At 51.8% G+C, this 18,881-nt stretch overlaps 9 protein-coding genes across 9 annotated transcripts; 6 read left to right on the top strand and 3 right to left on the bottom strand.

Moving 5' to 3' along the window:
- Positions 1–671: 671 nt before the first annotated feature.
- LDX57_010321 (uncharacterized protein) lies at positions 672–1,160 on the top strand (the record flags this gene model as incomplete). The annotated part of the gene is made up of 1 exon (XM_046092075.1): positions 672–1,160. One exon carries the CDS (start codon positions 672–674, stop codon positions 1,158–1,160), a length of 489 nt encoding a protein of 162 aa, XP_045948052.1.
- A 576-nt stretch (positions 1,161–1,736) lies between these two features.
- On the bottom strand, positions 1,737–2,948 carry LDX57_010320 (Zn(II)2Cys6 transcription factor domain-containing protein; the record flags this gene model as incomplete). Its single annotated transcript, XM_046092074.1, has 1 exon — positions 1,737–2,948. One exon carries the CDS (start codon positions 2,946–2,948, stop codon positions 1,737–1,739), a length of 1,212 nt encoding a protein of 403 aa, XP_045948051.1.
- A 25-nt stretch (positions 2,949–2,973) lies between these two features.
- LDX57_010319 (SDR family NAD(P)-dependent oxidoreductase) lies at positions 2,974–4,290 on the top strand (the record flags this gene model as incomplete). The annotated part of the gene is made up of 3 exons (XM_046092073.1): positions 2,974–3,748; positions 3,813–4,050; positions 4,103–4,290. The coding sequence occupies exons 1-3, from the start codon at positions 3,227–3,229 to the stop codon at positions 4,288–4,290; spliced, it is 948 nt and encodes a 315-aa protein (XP_045948050.1). The 5' UTR covers positions 2,974–3,226.
- A 1,370-nt stretch (positions 4,291–5,660) lies between these two features.
- On the top strand, positions 5,661–6,350 carry LDX57_010318 (uncharacterized protein; the record flags this gene model as incomplete). Its single annotated transcript, XM_046092072.1, has 3 exons — positions 5,661–5,823; positions 5,898–5,957; positions 6,037–6,350. The coding sequence occupies 3 exons, from the start codon at positions 5,661–5,663 to the stop codon at positions 6,348–6,350; spliced, it is 537 nt and encodes a 178-aa protein (XP_045948049.1).
- Positions 6,351–7,238: 888 nt separating this feature from the next.
- LDX57_010317 (uncharacterized protein) lies at positions 7,239–7,782 on the top strand (the record flags this gene model as incomplete). The annotated part of the gene is made up of 2 exons (XM_046092071.1): positions 7,239–7,290; positions 7,367–7,782. 2 exons carry the CDS (start codon positions 7,239–7,241, stop codon positions 7,780–7,782), a joined length of 468 nt encoding a protein of 155 aa, XP_045948048.1.
- Positions 7,783–7,966: 184 nt separating this feature from the next.
- LDX57_010316 (uncharacterized protein) lies at positions 7,967–8,991 on the top strand (the record flags this gene model as incomplete). The annotated part of the gene is made up of 3 exons (XM_046092070.1): positions 7,967–8,148; positions 8,224–8,346; positions 8,427–8,991. 3 exons carry the CDS (start codon positions 7,967–7,969, stop codon positions 8,989–8,991), a joined length of 870 nt encoding a protein of 289 aa, XP_045948047.1.
- A 502-nt stretch (positions 8,992–9,493) lies between these two features.
- On the bottom strand, positions 9,494–11,202 carry LDX57_010315 (uncharacterized protein; the record flags this gene model as incomplete). Its single annotated transcript, XM_046092069.1, has 3 exons — positions 9,494–10,234; positions 10,302–10,994; positions 11,062–11,202. The coding sequence occupies 3 exons, from the start codon at positions 11,200–11,202 to the stop codon at positions 9,494–9,496; spliced, it is 1,575 nt and encodes a 524-aa protein (XP_045948046.1).
- A 931-nt stretch (positions 11,203–12,133) lies between these two features.
- LDX57_010314 (uncharacterized protein) lies at positions 12,134–13,730 on the bottom strand (the record flags this gene model as incomplete). Its single annotated transcript, XM_046092068.1, has 7 exons — positions 12,134–12,500; positions 12,596–12,626; positions 12,719–12,786; positions 12,858–12,975; positions 13,041–13,225; positions 13,291–13,478; positions 13,560–13,730. The coding sequence occupies 7 exons, from the start codon at positions 13,728–13,730 to the stop codon at positions 12,134–12,136; spliced, it is 1,128 nt and encodes a 375-aa protein (XP_045948045.1).
- A 1,689-nt stretch (positions 13,731–15,419) lies between these two features.
- On the top strand, positions 15,420–16,752 carry LDX57_010313 (putative salicylate hydroxylase; the record flags this gene model as incomplete). The annotated part of the gene is made up of 2 exons (XM_046092067.1): positions 15,420–16,265; positions 16,324–16,752. The coding sequence occupies 2 exons, from the start codon at positions 15,420–15,422 to the stop codon at positions 16,750–16,752; spliced, it is 1,275 nt and encodes a 424-aa protein (XP_045948044.1).
- Positions 16,753–18,881: the final 2,129 nt, after the last annotated feature.

The following is an 18,881-nucleotide window of genomic DNA, read 5'->3' as shown; positions in this document are numbered from 1 at the left end:
CCTATCAGTGTCACACATGTCAGATAGCGATCTCAGGGTCCGAATCAACACCGATATGCAGCCCCTGATGGCGACAAATGCGCAGAGATGATTCAATCCGGGGAAGGCCTCTTAAGCCTTTCCGTGGCTTAAGCCAAAGTCTTGGACGCGTCGGCGTGAGAATGGGATAGATTGCCTGCATGACACCAGCATCAGCCATCGCGTCTGTCTCGGTCTTTCTGCAATTAATCAACTGCGGGCTGCTAGCTAACTAGTGTCAGACCTGACGCCGCTAACCAGTAGTGAATACAACCCTAGATGCCAGCCCTCGCCGATCCCTTTATTAAATGCCCGGCCCTAACGGCTTGGCTAGGGGCGGTGATTCACGGACGACAGGCTGCAGGGTATCATCAGATCGAGAGCGATCGGCAGCACGAGACATTCGTTATCTTGGCTGCGGTGGTCGTTGGCTGGTGGCGAATCCGTAGACATTATTTAACCTGCCCAGACGGGATCTGACTGTCTGACTGTCCCCCACTTCAGTCACTATCACTGTATCACACCTATCTGTCCTACTTAGCTATCTGTCCTCTCTGATTATACACTGCGCTATCACATCCATATCCTCCACTTTACAGAATAACCCTCTAAATCAAACTAAATACCAAAGAAAAACAAAGCAAAAAAGCAAAATGCTCCCCACCAATCTAGCCCTCCAAGTCCTAATCCTCGCCCCGCAACTCATCTCCCTCTCCTCCACACCAACGCCCGACCTCACCATTACAACAACAATCCACAATCCCTCCACCAGTCCTATTACCGTCTTGAAATGGAACACACCGCTAGATCCGCGCGCCGGCGTCCTCGGCGTATTCGACATCCACGACGAAGTCGAGGACCAGAACGTACCCATCGACATTGTCAAGTTCAACCGGAAACTTCCTCCCTCGGAGGAGGATCTCGTGGAGATCGCGCCCGAGAGTTCGGTGAAGGTTGAAGTGAGACTGCCACCAGTCAAGCTGCAGGCGGGGCGCGAGTATAGTGTTAAGGCGAAAGGGAGGTGGCATGGCGTATGGGAGGGGAAGAAGGGGGATGTAAACGGTGGAAAGTTGGAGGGATTAGACGGGAAGGCCCAGGGAGGGGACTTTGAGTCAAATGTGGTGAATGTGAAGGTCGAGTGATCTTGATTTTGCATTGTATTATGAGAACATGTGTGTCTATTTTCGCGGATGGCGAAGGGATGTATTGATATTGATGGGATGAAGTTATGATTCTATCGGTCGGGATGATTGGTTTGCTATCAACCTGAATGTGTTTGAAATTACGGTCTCCTTTGTGACATATTGTGGGCTTTCTACTCAAACAAACCTTTAACTGGCATTGGAATGTTCAGTTAAAAATGGGTGTCTTAGTCATAGGGATAACTTCTCGTAGGCAGCTAAGAGCAATGGATAGTCTGTTCAACTAGGACTTCTACGCCGCCAAAAACACTCATGGTTAACAGGATAAACGGCAGTAGGCTTACCGGTATACTATCCTAGCCTTGCAACATCAGTCTTGGTTTGTGTTAATAGTCTTTCTTGTACTTGTGGTTCTACAAACTTTTGAAAGATTCCCAAATTTATGAAGTAGGCGTGACATGCTGATTCTTGGAGATGCAGAGAATATCAAACTATATATATCTAATAAAACCACAGTATATATCATCCGTGCTATATTGAAAACCACAAGCTGAATTCCGCTACATATAAGACAGATTAATGTACCTCCCCCCAACTCTTCATCCTCTCCACCCCAAAGTCCATCTCCATAATCGACTTCCCAAACTCATCCACCTCGTCTGGTCGATACTCCTCCATGACTTTGTACATGCAACTCCGCTGCATAAACCCCACATTCCGCTCCGCACACAACTTCATCCACGAATGTGCCGACTCCGCATCCCACGCACCCTTCCTGGTCGTAAACATGATACCTCCAGGACATGCGACAGACCGTCCCTGCATAGCGAGGTAGACGGCATGCACCATCTGCGCGACTAGCCACGTGCGTCGGATACTCTCGGACCGGATCCACGCCCGCCAGAGGACTTCTTCCTGCTGCATGGGCGAGACAGGCTGTGTCAACCCTGGAGCGACATCCTCTAGAGAGCTTTGGAGTAGGAGATGGCTGTTCTCCGCGGCGCGCGAGAGCATGACGTTTGACCAGGAATAGAGGGTGGGTAGTTGTTGTTCGGCGAGGTAGCGTTGGCGGATATCGCTGTCGAAAAGACGGATGGTAGAGTAGATGATCAGGGCCTGGACTCGGCTGACGTGCTCGAAGCAGGATAGGTCCGTATCGGACTGGCTCTGGCCATCGACAAGCGATGCGGCGCGCGACTCGAGAATGCGATAGATGAATTCCTCCGTGCTGGGCGTGCGTGACTGGTAGCTTGACAATGCCGTGAAGGCGTCTTGGATGCTATTCGGCAACCGGGTCTGGTATAGCCGACAGTGGATCAGCGGGTTGCGGGCGCCGGTGGTCCAGTCCGCCAGCCATGCGCGGATGCGGTTGATGTACCGCCAGCCAGCGGACACGGTGGTCGGAGATAAGTGGACTATGTGGAGGGGCTGGACGGTCCAGGAGTCTCGCGTGAGAAACCACGCTTCTTGCAGGTCGGACAGCGTCGGACAAACTGACGGACTGGAGCACGACACAAGATTGAGACCTGACGGGGTCGACGGGAGCCCGTCTAGGGCAGACAGTGTCGGCGTGGGGAGTCGTATGTCCGCGTCCGCCGGTGCGGCATCCCGCAGGGTCGGCGGGTCACTGAGATCGTCCCCGTACAGCACGAAGCAAGACGGTCGCGGAGTCGGATAGACGCACTCGAGGCCTTTGATTTGACAACGACTGCATGTCGGAAGCTGCTTGCTACATTTTCGCTTCGCCTTTCCGCAGGAACTGCAAGCTCTGGGTTCGAGAGGAAGCATAGTGAGAGAGATGGATGGGAAAGGTCTGCGAAGAGAAGACCGGGTGGGAAGACGCAATGCGGGAGGCCAGCGGGCACCAACCCGATGCAGTTAGCGCCCGCTGTTTAGGCTCGACAGCCGCTAACCCAAAGGGACGGGGCGTCCGCCATCCCGCCGAGAGGGAAGAAGTATATAACTAGATGGAGTGAACAAGATGCAACTGTCATTCAGCACTCGCAATCAATCCTCGTCTTCAGAATCAGATCAAACCATTACCGCGCTAATAAAGTATATCCGTAATGGCTCTCGAACTATCCGTTAAACAAAACACCACCAATTTCACCCAGGTGGTCCATCGAACCGCCCAGCCCACCACCTCCCTGTCTCGACCAGAGCTGAACCAATCCGGTAGGACTGTTCTGGTCACCGGCGGTGCCACGAACATTGGATATGCTATCGTTAAGAGCTTCGTTACTGCCGGTGTCTCGACGGCCATCATCGCCGCGCGCCGACAAGACGTTCTTGACGACGCCGCGGCCAACCTCAGAGCGGAAATCGAGAAGAAGGGCGCGTCAGCTACCATTCTCACCTACATCCTCGACCAGGCAAACCCTGCCTCGGTGCGCGAGCTCTGGGCCAAGCTCAGCAACGATGGCATCGTGGTCGACACGCTGGTGTTAAATGCCGCCTCCTTTTCGGAGGAAAAGCCCATCGTAGAACTGGGAGCCGACAAGGTCTGGGAAGCCTACGAGGTGAATGTCCGAGGGCCGCTGGAGTTGGTTCAAGGGTTTACCAGCCAGACGGCGAATAACCGACCGAAAGTTTGTTCTCCTTTCTCTAGCCCTCATGTCCTATTCATCGGCGCCAAGGTACTAAACTCCCTAGGCTATCGTGAACGTCGCAACTCAAGCCATCAACATGCTCTATGACTCCCAGCTGTTTCTCGCCGCAAAGCGTCCCGTCTACGGACTGACCAAGAACGCGGGTACGATGCTGATCCAGCAGATAGCCAAGGACGCCAATCCCGAGGAATTGCAGATCGTCAGTTTCCATCCGGGTGTTCTTTACAGTGCTGAGTTCAAGAGAATGGGCCTTTCCGAGTCGGATCTGCCTTTCGATGACCGTAAGAGTACCTACAACCGAAGTATAATAGAGCGACAGCTGACATATATTAGCTGACCTGCCTGGTTCATTCGCCGTGTGGGCTACGACCGAAGAGGCGAAGTTTCTTCACGGTCGATTCGTCTGGGCCGCTTGGGATATTGAGGAGTACTCCAAGGGTGAGTTGAGGAAGCGGATTGAGGAGAATGATGATTTTTTGAGAGTTGGCGTGGTTGGATTGAGGGGTGGATTGAGGGGTTAGTTGATGAAAGATTGGCTGAACCTTATAGATCACGAGATAGAATTGATCTCAATGGTACCATAATTTGCATTTCTGTTGTTGCTGATATTAATCACTTTTGGTATTGTTTTTTCTCCAAAAGAGTGACTTACTATCGAGCCATAAGCATTCATCTATCTTTTGCTTCATGAACAAAGATCGTCGGCCCAAATATGCTCTTGTGCAGAGCGCATCCTTAGCGGGCCTTAATGATCTCGTGCAGTACAGGACACCAACTCACTTTCCGTTCCATACCGAAGCTTCTTCGTCGGTGTAAAGGTTCCCCAATAAAGCCTGACGGTGGTATCTGCAAAGATCAGAGATTCTGGCCAGGGTGTCTAAACAGCAACTGGCCCCGAGATTCTCAACGATGACTGACAATTGTCTATATATGGTACCACTCTTCCCAGGGCCACGATCTCCCATTACTCATCATTAGATAATAATTTCACAACAAACCCCGGGAGCTGGACCCCAATGAGAGCGCCGCCCGGATGTTGGACATACGAATTATTGGGGGCAGTTCAACAAGCTTGGTTGGAAGATTCCCGGTGCCGGAACCGCTGACCACTGCGAATGCGAGAACGAGAGGAGCGTATTCGTACAACTGAACATGGTGATCGTATTAATAAGGGCTTACGGGTCTTCAGGATAGCGACTAGCGCATGTCGGCTGTTACAGCTGCATCCACCTGACGAATGGTTGTCTCCGTGGCTTGCGGGCGGAATTAACGTTGCCCTACTTCAGGATATGCTATCACTATATATTAATATCTTCAAAACAGCTTGCCAGGAACATCACTGTAGATATAATAGCTGTCAAATTTGAATTTCTGAGCCGTAAAGCTCCATTTAGCTATCATCCATTCGATATACCCAACTCCTATCTCCGCTGGACTGGAATGTTGGTTGGAATGTGGCTGATACCGCTGCCTGCAGGATTCACAATCCTGATAATCACACCATTCAGCCACATTCATTGCTTATACCCCTCGTCGGAAACTGCCGACCTCTCCTTCGCTAACTCTAGCTCTGCACTACTGGGTGCAGACCGGTCTGCCGTTATTGCCAAGTAGATGGCCCCTTTCCTACCAATGCCAGTCCCTCACGAGACACATCCTGACGTCTTGGCTTACCATCTTATCATATAATCCGTGTCTAATCTGTTGGCCCCAGTCCGCAGCTTGAAAGCAATGTAACCTTAGATAAATACCGAGTGATTCTTCATAGAGAGTGGGTTAGACCCCACAGGAGAGGCAACATTTAAAGTCCAGACATGGCCTATGCTCCGTAATTTGCAGATCTGTCAATCCACGCCTCTGCATCCACCTACGCAGAAGGTCACCACCCATCATGAAGTTCACCTCGTTCATCTCCACCCTTTCTCTCCTGGCTACCGCCACCGCCAGCACTCTCCATCCCATTGGCGATGTCGTCAAGCGAGACCCTTCCGGTAGCTTCAGTCTGTACAACCACGGCGCCACTACCCGTGCGATAAAGCTATTCTACGCTGATGGTCTGTTCACTCGAGCCTCACACCCTATTTTCCTTCTCAAGAGGTTGCGATCTAACAGTATGCTTTCGGGATAGGCCTCGCATACTTCGGCTCCCCTTCCGCATGGTCCGGCAATGTCGTCACGGACGTCACCTGTAAGTCCCCTCCATCCACCAATTCATATCCCCAGATTTTCAAACCCCCTGATCCAACAGCCCTAATCCAATCGAACAGTCACTGCTTCCAACGGCCAAGTGATTGCCCACTCCGCATCCAGCACCTCCCTCCCGGCCAACACCCTTCTCTACGTCCGCCCAGACACCAACAGCGCCGCGCCAGTCGGTTTCACAGGCACAAACACCCCATCCGACGCCGTGACCGATCAGTTCACCTGGTACGGCGCGTGGATTCTCTACCAGAACGGGAACGCGCTGGAAAGTAAATTCTATGTCAAGGAGACGGAGGTCGAGGGTGTTTGGCAGTTGTTTTGGTTGTCTGGTGGGTCGGTGGATGGGTTTAAGGCGGGAAATGTGAGGAATATTGGGTAGATTCTTTCGCTCTCGCTCTCGAGCTTGAGGTTGGGTTAGGTCCGGTTTTAAGTTGTTGGGGGGAGCTAACTACCTACAGTACAATATGGGTGATGGGTTATGATTGAGTGAAGAACAGGCGGAGATGGGAAGGCGTCATGGGCGGGGTGGGACTGGGAGAGGATGAACAAAGGTATGCAGTATCAATAAGTTGGTTAATAACATCTATAAATACATTTTTACTTATACTATCATATGAAACCCCCCTCTATGGTTCTCGGAAAAATTATTATTTATCTGTTGTCTTCCGTTATCTACTTATTAGTTATTACACTGCTGAATTCCTAAGAGTTCCTCTAGATCATTATGAGACTATTTTGGCTCTAGTCCAGTGCGCAGTCTTACCAGTGTTTTATGAACAGTCGGCTTAGACTCTCACAATCAATGGCCTAATTCATATCTGACCTGTCCCCATAAAGGTACAACACCATCAAAACACCCCCCCAACTATACAGTGCGTCTCGAAAATAGCCTGACCTTCAAACACATGATAATTGTCTTCCAGCCCCTCTGCCAAGGTCTTGGTAAGTATTTTATAGTGAACTACCCCTTTCTACATGGCGCGGCGTGATTTTCACGCCAATCAGTGATAAGCAGTAACCGGAGCTAGCGAGTGCCCTGCCCCGTCTGGGTTGCCCGATTGCCCGATAGTATGCGTGACCTCGGCGGTGGTATTATGATTCATTTGGTTGGGCAGGGAAAATGACTGGGGTTCGAAGGCAGGGTATATATAAACAGCCTGTTTGCCCCGGGCTTTTGCAAGGATGGTAAAAAGCACGAGACAGATAGTTATCGATTCTCGAATGACACCCTTGCTCAGAATGCTCTTGTTCATTCTATGCACTAAAGATGACTTCACTTAGGAACTTTCTTGCGCTTTTCGCGCTAGTGCTACCAGTTGGTATGGGACTCTGTCATTTAATGTCTTCCACAAGCGTCACTTCGCATCTTATCACATTGCTAACACTTACCAATAGGCATCTATGCTCGCGACTGCACCACCACTGCCAACGCCGTACTCTCAAGCCCCTCCGACCTCATCCCTTACAATGGCTGCACAACCATTACCGGCTCCGTCGCAATCTCCCCCTCCTTCTCCGGCACATTCGCGCTGAAAGGCGTAACACGTATCAACGGGTCCATTACCATGGACACTAACACGGGGGCTAGCGATCTCGTCGCAATCGAGATGCCCGGTCTCGTCGAGATCACGAGCATCACCCTGCCCCAGACCCGGGGCTTGCAAAGGGTGGATTTACGATCCCTGCAGACCGTCCGCGATGAGTTGGTCTTTATCCAGGAGGCCTACGAGGAGAGCTGGTTTGATTTGGCCAAGTTGGAGAGTGTTGGGGGTTCTTTGGAGATGGCGGGGTTGTGGACGAAGTACGACTGACGCCTTCCTGCCGTGCGTGTGTTTAGTCGTCCGCTCGCTGATTGATTCATATAGTGTCTCCCTTCCCTCCCTCAGAAAAGCCACGGCCCTAATCATCGCGACGGACCCTAGCTGGAGGATCAGCGAAGGGACTCAATCCGAGCCGTTGGAAATCCACCTACCCTCGTTCCGCGAAGTAGGGTGGATGAGTATCCGGGGTCATGTAAGCGTCCTCGAAACACCGAACCTCGCCCGAGTCGGTGCTCTGAATGCCCCCGAACCGAATGGGATGGAGGTCCTGGCAAATTGCACGGATCTTCAAGGGGTCTTTCTGGATGGGCTTGAGGAGGCGTATGGTGGACTTTGGTTTGATGGGTATATTGGTCGGTATGTTTGTTATCGTTTCTTCTCGAGATGCTGTGCGGGGATTTTGCTGATACGGTGTTTTTCTTTCTTAAATAGAGTGAACCTCGGTCAGATGGTGCAGACAGATGCGCCAATTACCATCCGAGCGAGATCGCCTATGTCGATAGACTCGACGCTTCAGGATGCGGGGGTGCTTGATCTTTCGGGGGAGTTTGAGGCGTGAGTACCTACTACCCATGTACATACATGTACCTCTCTACGAATCTGAGACGAATATTATACTAACATGGCTAAACTAGCATAAACTTCTCCGACATCGCCACCGCAGAGTCCCTGACCATCACGACTACCAGCTCTACCAAATGTGCATCTAACCTAGTGGAAGTGTACAGCACCCTGAACTCGCCCCGCGAAGCTTCATTCTGCAGTGAAGATACCGCGTCTCCATCCTCGTCTACCTCCTCCCTCGGCGAGGGCCTCGATGACTTGCTCAATAATGACGACGACGAGAGATCTTCGACGCGTTGGACCCCGCCCTCATTCGAGGATGTGTACGGGGATCGCGACGATGACAAGGGCAGCTCGCCGCGGAACCATGGGATCCCGACAGCGGTGATTGTGCTCATTCCGGTGATTGTGGGCGTTACCTGTTGTGGTTTGGCTTGGTGCTGTGCGAGTAAGTGTGCGACGAAAAGGAAGGAGAAGCAGCAGCAGCAAGGACAGCAGGAAAGTTCTGGCGACTTGGAGGCGTCGATTCAGCAGGTTCAGCCTGCCGTTGTGAGGGATCCACATGAGTTCAGTAATGATCTTCCACCGCCGTACTCGGTGGATACGCCAACCCAGGAGCGAAGTAGATATTTCTAGTTGGTAGGTCTAGTTCCGGGGTGTAGTCCTATGACTCGTCAAGCAATAGACACATAGCGCGACCCGTTCTATGTCCAATGATCAGGGCATCACTTGCAGCCGCCGCGCAAACCACAGGGTCCTCATTCATTGAAGCTTGGAACATCAATCATGTGTCAAGACATTGGTATCATCGCCAAGCCGAAGCCCTGAGACAGTGCTAGGTATTTGAGGCTACCTGAAAACGTGCTGGTCAGTACATACACATCTACTACGGCAGACCAAAGTAGCTTGTCCATAGTTTGAGAGATGAACACTTAACGCCGTTTATAAGACTTCTACAGTGTCTGGTGCATGTACAGTAGCTTAACCAGCTAGATGCCTTCGTTGAAGTGTCAAATAAACCAACCATAAGAGAATCTAAGACACTCAACACGACGAACCTCACTAATCTATGTACACAAACCTCTCAATTAAAACCTGTATACTACACTTTTAAAGCTTAAAACCAAACAAAGGAAGATCAAACACCCGCCGCCCTCGAACTAATCATAGCCCCATCCTCCGTAACCCCAATCTCCTCACTCAGTCCCTTCGTCCACTGCCTAACCAAATGTCCCTTCAACACGATCCCCGCCATAATAATATCAACAAACACAATCAAGAAAGCACCCATACCCCACATCCAACCAACGCCAACAGCATCCTGCCACTGCGTCACAATAAACACCGACATGAGTCCAAAGCTAACCCGGTACGCATTCAACGACACAGATGCCTCGACGGGGTTATGCAGGAAACACTCGATGATATAGTTATAACACACTGGGAGGGCAAGCAATGCCCCGAACCAGATCAGGAACGATCCCAGCGCTAACACCATGAAGTGAAGATGGTATTCCAGCGCGGCGCCGTAGATGCCGAGTCCGATGGGGAGGATTATGCTGGGGAGAAGCGTGTTGGCGAGACGGTATTCTGTGTGCCAGGTTCCGCCGCGACGACGGGCCAACCAGAGCGGGATCTTGTCATTGAAGAAGAAGCCGAAGACTTGTGCGCCGATGATCCCGACCCAGGCGGTCATGGTGAAGAAGGCCATTTGGAGGGAAGAGAACCCGTAGCCGCCGGCTTCGACGGGGGGTTCGAGGAAGGTGGCGAGCGTGGACGCTTGCATGATGGGAAGGCCGAGGGCGATGAAGATGTAGGTTCCCGTGAGGAGGGTGATGGGGGAGAAGGTGACTTGGAGGGGGATGATGGCGCGGCGGACCTGGATGAGGTTAGTATAATGTCTGGATATGTGGGTTGTATGGGGGGGGGGATGTGGAGGTACGTACGAATTCAGAGCCCTTGTTCGACGGCGTCGTCTTGACACCAGGGAAGAAAGTGGCGATACGGTTGGCCAACCAGCCCTTAGGCAAGGGCGGACGACCCGGCGTGCTCGCATCACGCGAGAACGTCGTGTCCTCGACAAAGAAGAACACAGCCAGGATAGCACCCCCGACAGGCCCCAGGGTCCACCAAAAGACATAGTTCCAGGGCTTGTGCTCAGCAATGAAGCCACCCAGCGTACCGCCACCCACGACGGCGAAGATGATCAACACTTCAAAGATGGCAAATGCCTTGCCACGCTGATGCAGGAAGAACATGTCCATGATATACCCACTACCCAGGATCGCGGGGATACCACCGAACAGACCGGCGAACAGTCGCGAGATGGTAAACGAGATATAGTCGTTCGGGCCGGTCATCTCGGCGGCCCAGATCTGGCAGGCGAAGATGCCCACCAGACTCCATAGCACGACGGCGCTGCGACCGATGACGGCCACAAAGGGGATGATGAAGAAGGGTCCGGCTACCCATCCGGCCAGACCGGCCGCCACCGAGTTCAGCAGGTCAAGTTGGGTTTTGTGGTAGGCCGGGACTTGGTACACGAAAGTGAGTTGATTGGAATTGGGGGACATCTGGGCAGCAAAGCCCGCCAAGCAGATGGATGCGAAGATGATCAGCTTCCTTTTAGTGGACCAGTTCTGCAGTCGATCAGTCAGATTCACGCACGGTCAGAGCAATGGGACAGGACGAGGCAGGTGAACGCACGAGGGGATCTTCTGGATCATCGCTAGGCTGGGGAACCAGCACAATGCCATTGTCATTCTTCTTGGAATGCTCAGATCCATCGCTCGAGCTGGCCGCTCGCACGTCCATCGAGGGGACCTTTTCCACCGGTTCGCCAGACATGGCTGTCAGGTACCACGAGAACGGGACCACTAATGCAAGGGGAACGTGGCAGAGAAAAACAAAGCAAAGTTAAACAAAGAGGTTCACAAGGCAACAATGCAGCAGAAGGATTCGTTTATAGAAAGAAGAGACAGGAACCCTGCAGCCATGTGTCTGTTGGGTCGGGGTCTAATGAGCGCTATAAGGCTACGGTGATATTTTATACGAGCTGAGCAAATTGCAACACCCCCTCGAGGCGAGAAACCAACAGGGAAGACCAAAGAGGAGGGTGCTCCGGCCAAGAACTGAGAAAAAAGTCAAATGGTCCTCACTTCAAGTTGCTAGTCTCCAGAGTCGAAACTAACGCAGTCGATGTTGCATCGACCGGCTCTGCATCCGCGAGACGCACGAGCAAATGAAACTGCCACACAGAGACAGCGTCTCGGAGGGTCCCACTGGGCAGCATCAGCCATCGGATTGCCAAGGGGCCCGGTCCGCTGTTAGGGCCTTTTAGCGGCGCGGACTAGATTGCTTAGCGACGGTGGCCAATTTGCTTGCTGGTCTTAGCGCAAGGTTTAATATCGAGCTGTTATTAATGGCCGACTTATATTTCCGAGGGCCTTGCCGAAGCGTGACATCAACTACGGAGCGCAGAGTCTGGCCTGAGTCCTGACAGGGATGTGTTCCTTTGCGGATCCAATTCCCCCCCGGGGACGACGAGATGCGGTCATCTCCGGAGTCCGCATTTAACAGACTTTGACCAAGTGGGTGAAGCTGCATGTTTCAAAGTCTGTTAGTTGTGACCAGAACTGCCCGTTTATATTAACTTTTATCCTATGTACAGTATCATTTGAAATTATGTAGCCTACCCAGTTCGGAATCCTACCGTAGACTTTTAGCCCTAACTCCTCCCCTCTGTCTAGTATTAACGATAGTGTCTATTCTAAGGACTCTATGGCTCTCCAATTCGCTCGTTCGAGCTGCGCTCGCCCGGTCCCCTATGCACTTGTATTTGCATCTCCGAGTCGGGCGGGCGCTGGCTCGTCACCACCTCGATGGACATGGTCTTCACAATCCCCTGGTCACTGTGCCAGAGATTCGACTGGCTATCCCCGTCGTTGGAGATGCGATCGCCCGGCTCGTCTTCAAGAACGGTTTGTCCCCACTCCCGTCGCGAATGGTGGCCCGTTGCTAGACTGCGCAGTGGCAACGTGTGCGATTTGGACCGTGTGTACGACTCGGTGGTCATTGCGTTATGACCGATGAGGGGACGGACCGACGGAGCGGCCGCCGCAATCACTCCGAAAGTAGCCTCCAAACTGGAGAATACGAATTAGCATCTGGGTCGGAGAGTTTTCTTCTGCCAAAAAAGTGGAATCGCAAATGGTATGATGGGTGGAGCGGAAATACTTACTTGGCCCACATGAACAGCTCAACCAGGTCCCCTAGATCCAAGTTAGTCTATCACCTCCCCTACCAGTCGGAGATCCAACGGTTCCGAGGGAAAGAAACTGAGGAAATATTACGGAGTACTCACAGGTCGGATCCGTAGTCATCGTCAAGTCAGGCACCAAGGCCGTTCGAGCAATAGCGAACCCCCCACTCCTGTGTTTTGTCAGTAATCGTTCGATAGATGCAGAAATATGGATCTGATGATTGAATATGGGATGACTCACGCAAATCCCAGGGCCATTATCCCGCAGATTCCCACCTTTACTCGCTTGGGAAGTTTCACGTTCCACAGGAACAGGATGGGGAGAATCGATAGGACAAAGTCGGTGGCGGCGGCGATTGCTGGACTCGTCAGTTCTGGCCTCTCACTATCATATCGAATAGCCCCCAAATGAGGAGAAACTTACTCCCCTGCGCAATCCCCACCGCATCGATCGCCTCGTTTGACCAACACGTTCCCTTAATCGACTTGTTCCAGTTATACTCGACGGGGGTGCATTGCGGGAAGATGACAGCGGCGTCGAGAATACTCGTGATGGTGTTGAATGCAATGAAAAACCAAAAGAAGAACTTCCACTTCTTGCTCGTTAGACTTTAGTCACAGACATTAGTTGTTTTCCAGAATCTCATAAGCAAGAAACGATAGAATTGACTTACAAAAGTCTCTTCAAGAACAGACTGATCGAGATCTTCACAAAGATCGTCGAGAAGATAAGCAGGAACTCGGCCACCCGCAACATCTTCACGCTGTACGCGGAGTGAGCAGGATCCACGAATTCGACATGTCGACCGAGTCCGTAATGCGTTGCCGCAATCACCAGACCCATGACGACCAGCACGGTGAGCTGTCCCAAACACTCAAGTTAGACCCTCCCCATCTCGAAATATTCACGAAATTCCCGTTCTCTGGCACAGGATGAACTCACCATCGCAAGCACATTGAACAGATCATCCCAGTCCAGCAACCGAATCATATATCGCCGCACATAGAGTCGTAGAAGGGTCAGGACAAGGGCGAGGACGGTCGTAACGATCGTAGGAATCGTAACCACCGAGGCACGAGAGACATCCTCGTTCGGCGACGGCGAGGACGCCATGAGGCGTTGATTGTGAGGTTATCGACAAAGACGGACGGTCGGGTTAGAAGATCGGTCGAGATGTTCCATCTCGAGAAATCGAAGATCTATAGAAGGTAGATGGCAGTAAGCCACAAAGGACAGCCAAAGCCAAGGCTTGCGTTCGACTATTCCGGCATGGCGAGGAATCGGAAATTCCGCAGGAGGGATCTATAGATGAGCCAATGGAGGGACTGGGACGGCGTGGCGATAGACGACAGGCGACAGGCGACCAAATAATATCTTCCAGAAGGGAAGGGCGAGCGAAAAGTAATAATTCGATCCTTTCGAAACTTAATCTATTCAGAATAGCTAATGGGAAAAGGAATAGAAGAAAAAAATCTCACAAATTGCAACATTGGCGAATAGTTAATCTATTCAGGAGAAGCATCCCTGTCGAGAATCCACCAACTACTACACCGTACGGAATACTACTGTGTACGGTGTACTATTATCGGAGTACGGAGTACTACGTAAAACCAACAGAGTGAGCTGAACAACTTCGGAGCAAGCAACCCAGTCGGGTTCGCCCAGTGGATCTCCATAGCATGATCTTTTATGATTGTAATCGATCCGAGACTGCACGGCCCGGATGCTCTCCCGCGGGCCATTCCAGTCCTTCAACTCCGACTAAGAGCCCGGGGCTCCACTACCCTTGGGGGCTAAGTTTCCTTAGATTGCCTTGGCTTGCTCTGGCTTGCTCTGGCTTGCTCTGGCTTGCTCTGGCTCCCTGGCAAGTGTCTCGCTAAGAACACACAAGCGAATGTGGCAGAGCTTAGCAAGTGAACACCCTTGTCCACAAACCTCGGTAGTCGGTATTTCCTCGCCCCTTTTTCTTATTCTTTTCAATTTTTTTTTTCTTTTGGTCGGGGTGGAGAAACCCGTCAGACACGAACGAGGCCAACGTTCTGAAGGACCGCAGATTGGTCGATGCAATTAGGGCTACTGCGTCGCAGGTGGGCGGCGTGATGGAGTTCCTGCGGATGTTTCCTCGTGCCCTTTGCCATCTGGACCTGTTGTTCCAGGCTTTCCGTCTGGTCAGAGGCAGATTAAAGTGCTAATTAATAATTTACTCCGTAATTCATACGGAGTTATTCAAGGACTGGACGAAGTGGATCACGTCGCGGCCGAGTCGCGGATATCGCTCGACAGACGGGGAGGGTCAATAGGAGGACTCCGCAGGACAGCGCAGCACAGTCCGCGCTAAAGTATAGCGCTTTTAGCCTCCAGTTTAGGGGGGGTGGTATTACATAACCTGCGGATCTGCGTCTGACAAGCCTATCTCTGTCTCTGCGCTGTTGGAGAAGAGAATTGTGAAAGTTATTCATTCGTTCAGGAGGGGTGCTGCTGCAGGATCCATGGATGGTACTACATACCTCCACCTTGCGAAGCCTATTCTGAGTGGCCAACATCATACCACACCTTTTTATTAGTCCGTGGTCAGATGCCGTGTAATCCGTCTGCATTGAACGCATTCAAACGCCCTTTAAATCCCCAGCCCGAGAGGGGGAGCTGGAACGAGTGTCAATCTCCACCGTGACACGCACACACTCAACCCTTGCCACGGGCGCAGACCAGGAAAATCGATCCGATTCTGCATTATCTAACGCAGGGAAAAAGAAAATAATAATCAAAAAATAATCCCGTGCATGCCAAGATATCATCACCAGCATGGGCAGCACGGCACCATCCAAGAACTTCACCGTCACCATCGTGGGCGGGGGAATCGGCGGCCTCAGTCTGGCCGTGGGACTTCTGCGACGCAATGTGCCCGTGCAGATCTACGAGGCTGCGCCCGCCTTCGTGGAGATCGGCCTGGGATTGTCCATCGGCCCCGCGGCGCATCGCGCAATGCCCCTGATCGATCCTCAGATCCGCGCCATCTACGACTCCCTGGTCACCACCCACGCCGACAGTCCCGGTTATGAGGCTTTCCGACAGACCTGGTTCGAAATCGTCTGGGCCAGCGGCGAGCATGAAGGCGACACGCTCATGGACCTGAAGGCCCTCCCCTCGGGCCAGACGACGCTCCGTCGCGCGGACTTCCTCGAGGCCCTGGTGAACTTGATTCCGCCGCATATCGTGCATTTCGGGAAGCGGTTGGAGAGTCTGACGGAGGGGCCGGAGGGCGTTGATTTGCGGTTCGATGACGGGACGGAGGTTCGGGCTGACGTTGTGGTCGGGTGCGATGGCATCAAGTCCAAGGTTAAGGAGGCGATTGTCCCCGACGAGGCGCAGAAGCCTCGGTTTAGTGGCATGTATGCGTATCGCGCCGTGCTGGACATGGAGGATATGGTCAAGGCGGTTGGGGACCAGCGCGCCCGCGTCTCAACCATGTATGTTGGGAAGGGCGCATACGGGATCTCGTATCCCATCATGCGGGCCAAGAAGGTGAATGTCGGGTTCTACATCTTGACCGATACCTGGGACCACGAGAGCTGGGTGCGACCGGCCAGTAAGGAGGATATGCGACGGGATGCCAGCCATATGGGGCGATATGTGCAGTCGCTGGTCGAGGTGAGTCGCTTTTCAAGATCTGTCGTGACTTTGCTAGCACCAACTAATCGATATCCAGTACATGCCCGACCCATCGCAATGGGCGATCTTCGAGCATCCGCATATCTCGACGTATTGCAAGTCCCGGGTTGCAATTCTCGGAGACGCCGCTCATGCATCGACGCCGCATCAGGGCGCGGGTGCCGGTCAGGCCATTGAGGATGCGCACGTCCTGGCAGAACTTCTCAGCGATCCTCGTGTCACGAGTGTACAGGACGTGGAGGCCGTGTTTAAGGCATACGATGATGTCCGACGACCGCGCAGTCAACGGGTGGTTACGAGCAGCAAGGAGAATGCTTATCTTCTCTGTTTGTGTTTGGACGGTGTGGATGATGACGAGGCAAAGCTGAAGGAGACATTCCAAAAGCGCTTGCGGTGGTTATGGGACTTGGATGTACAGGGACAAGCTGATCAGGCGAGGGAGAAGATGAGCGAGTTTTTGAAATGATTTACGATGGAAATGTATGTATGAGTTATTGTGATGAGACTGTTGTGTAGATACAGGAATGTATTCAGCGATTTTTGATGTGAGAAGGATGATTCACTCAGGTAGACCAAATATCGAGCATCCACACCCTGCCCTAATCTGGCAACTGTGAAGGGTTTCGGTGACTGGCGATTGAGATATGCGAATCTCTTCTTGATGCTCGATATGACTGCGGAGGCAGTACAAGGGGCATGATAGCCAATAACCACCTAATGAGCAGGCAAATCGTCTTGATATAAGATACTGGCTTCTTCGTTTATTCAATGCCGACAGAGGTCTTACCTCTGATACAAAATTGTTTAAAGTATCTTGCTAACTCCCCACATCGACCTGTTTCAACTGTGATTTTGTTAATATCCTTCATTCCTCAGTAAAAAGTATGATGAATAATACGGTGTTTAAAAGCAGAAAACATAAACACTTGGAATAGTTACAATTGACCGAAAACAAACTGTTTCCTTCAGCGTTTACGATACCCCTGCTATTTGGGTATTTTGGGGACACGGGACCCGTTGCCGGATATTCATCCGCCGCACAGCGTGAAATGTAACTATTGAGTACTGACGTGCAACCTAGCCAAAGAGAAGTATCCAGTGGATGTAAAGTAGTAAACACACTGCACACCCTTGACAACTAATCTCTGGTGTGTGTTATGAATTGGGGAGGCGACAGAGACAAAAGCAACCGAGCCTTCGGTTGTTGCCTGAATGCCCTGCTGCCTATATTCCTGGCCTCAGGACCAAAGAATGCAAGAATCTTCTCCGATGGATGGCTACGATAAAGCGCCCTGCGAGTCACCAGTCAAGGTGGAAGGACCCAATCTCACAACACTTCCACAAGAACTCATACTCGCCATCACTGACCAACTAGACGGCTCGCCCGCCCTCGCCTCGTTTAGCCAGACATGTCGCTTGTTCAACCACATCGCAACGCCGCGTCTATCTACCTGGCCGTCTGTTGCAGGACCCAAGCTAAGACGTTTCGTTGAAGCTATATACAAGAGACAACACGATACACGATCCGTCATCTCACCATCCATGATATTCCGAATGACTAGGTCAGCGACGCACCCTCCCGTCCTGCTCGCGACTCGCTGAGAAACCTCGAATCGTTGTACATACACGACGACCAGACCGGCCTCTGGTATTGGTACAACTTCGCAGGGGCCACCGAGCCTCCAGCCGGCCTATCTGATTGCTTAGTCCCTCCAAGACCTTTCACGGGGCGGGGTATGACTGCTTTGCGGTCGCATCGGCAATATGCTTGCAGAGACACGGGTGGATCTTCGGAGTTTCATATCGTACTTTCCAATACAAGGCTTTATTTGAGATCTACGTAATTCCACGGCGTATAATTGAGTAGCAAACGATCTCCCAGAACATTATTTCCTACCCTAAAATGTATGTAGCAGGTCAATTCTGCCGGACCTGTACATCGAGTACATCGACCCTGCCTTTGACCTCTAGATACTCATGCCCGATGAATCGTTTCTCATTGAAAGCTTTCTTGGTCATTTTTAGAAACCTTTGGTATCTATATTCTCGCGTGAGTGGGCTAAAGCAGGCACAAGGGCTAATCATTGAAGATAGTCGGGCTCCACAGGTGAGCGAGGCCTTGATTGACAGTGATTGAATCAGCTGTAGCCATAACAGCCTAGTAGAAACAAGGGGAAGAGAAGGAAAGGAAGGGATATGAAAGCAGAAATTATCGGTGCACCTGTAATCCAAAATCGAATATCGAAACAGAATCTCACAAAACGGAGAAACGATGCAGAATGTGTCTTCCTGACTCGTTCGGCGCTGTTCGGACTTGGCCTGCGCAGAGGACATAGATGGCTTTACTCGGCGATGGCGCGGATCGACCGAACAAGACCGCGCGACGAGTTTAACGGTCTGACCTCGTGCTGACCGGCATATTACCCCACAGTACCTACTCTGTACTCGTGGTTCTCATCGAAATCTTAGTATTGGACGGCTGTCATCCCCTTGGTCGAGTGTTTCTGAGTTAATGCAAAACAATCTAGAAGTCCTTGGTTTATGGCACAAAATGAATGCTTTTCCGACTGTACGGAATTAGTTCGAACATTTCGA

The sequence above is a fragment of the Aspergillus melleus genome, assembly GCF_016097325.1.
Source record: "Aspergillus melleus strain CBS 546.65 chromosome Unknown contig6, whole genome shotgun sequence".
Taxonomy (NCBI): Eukaryota; Fungi; Ascomycota; class Eurotiomycetes; order Eurotiales; family Aspergillaceae; genus Aspergillus; species Aspergillus melleus.
Note: the sequence above shows the minus strand (reverse complement) of the source record. Positions and strands in the feature narration are given on the sequence as shown.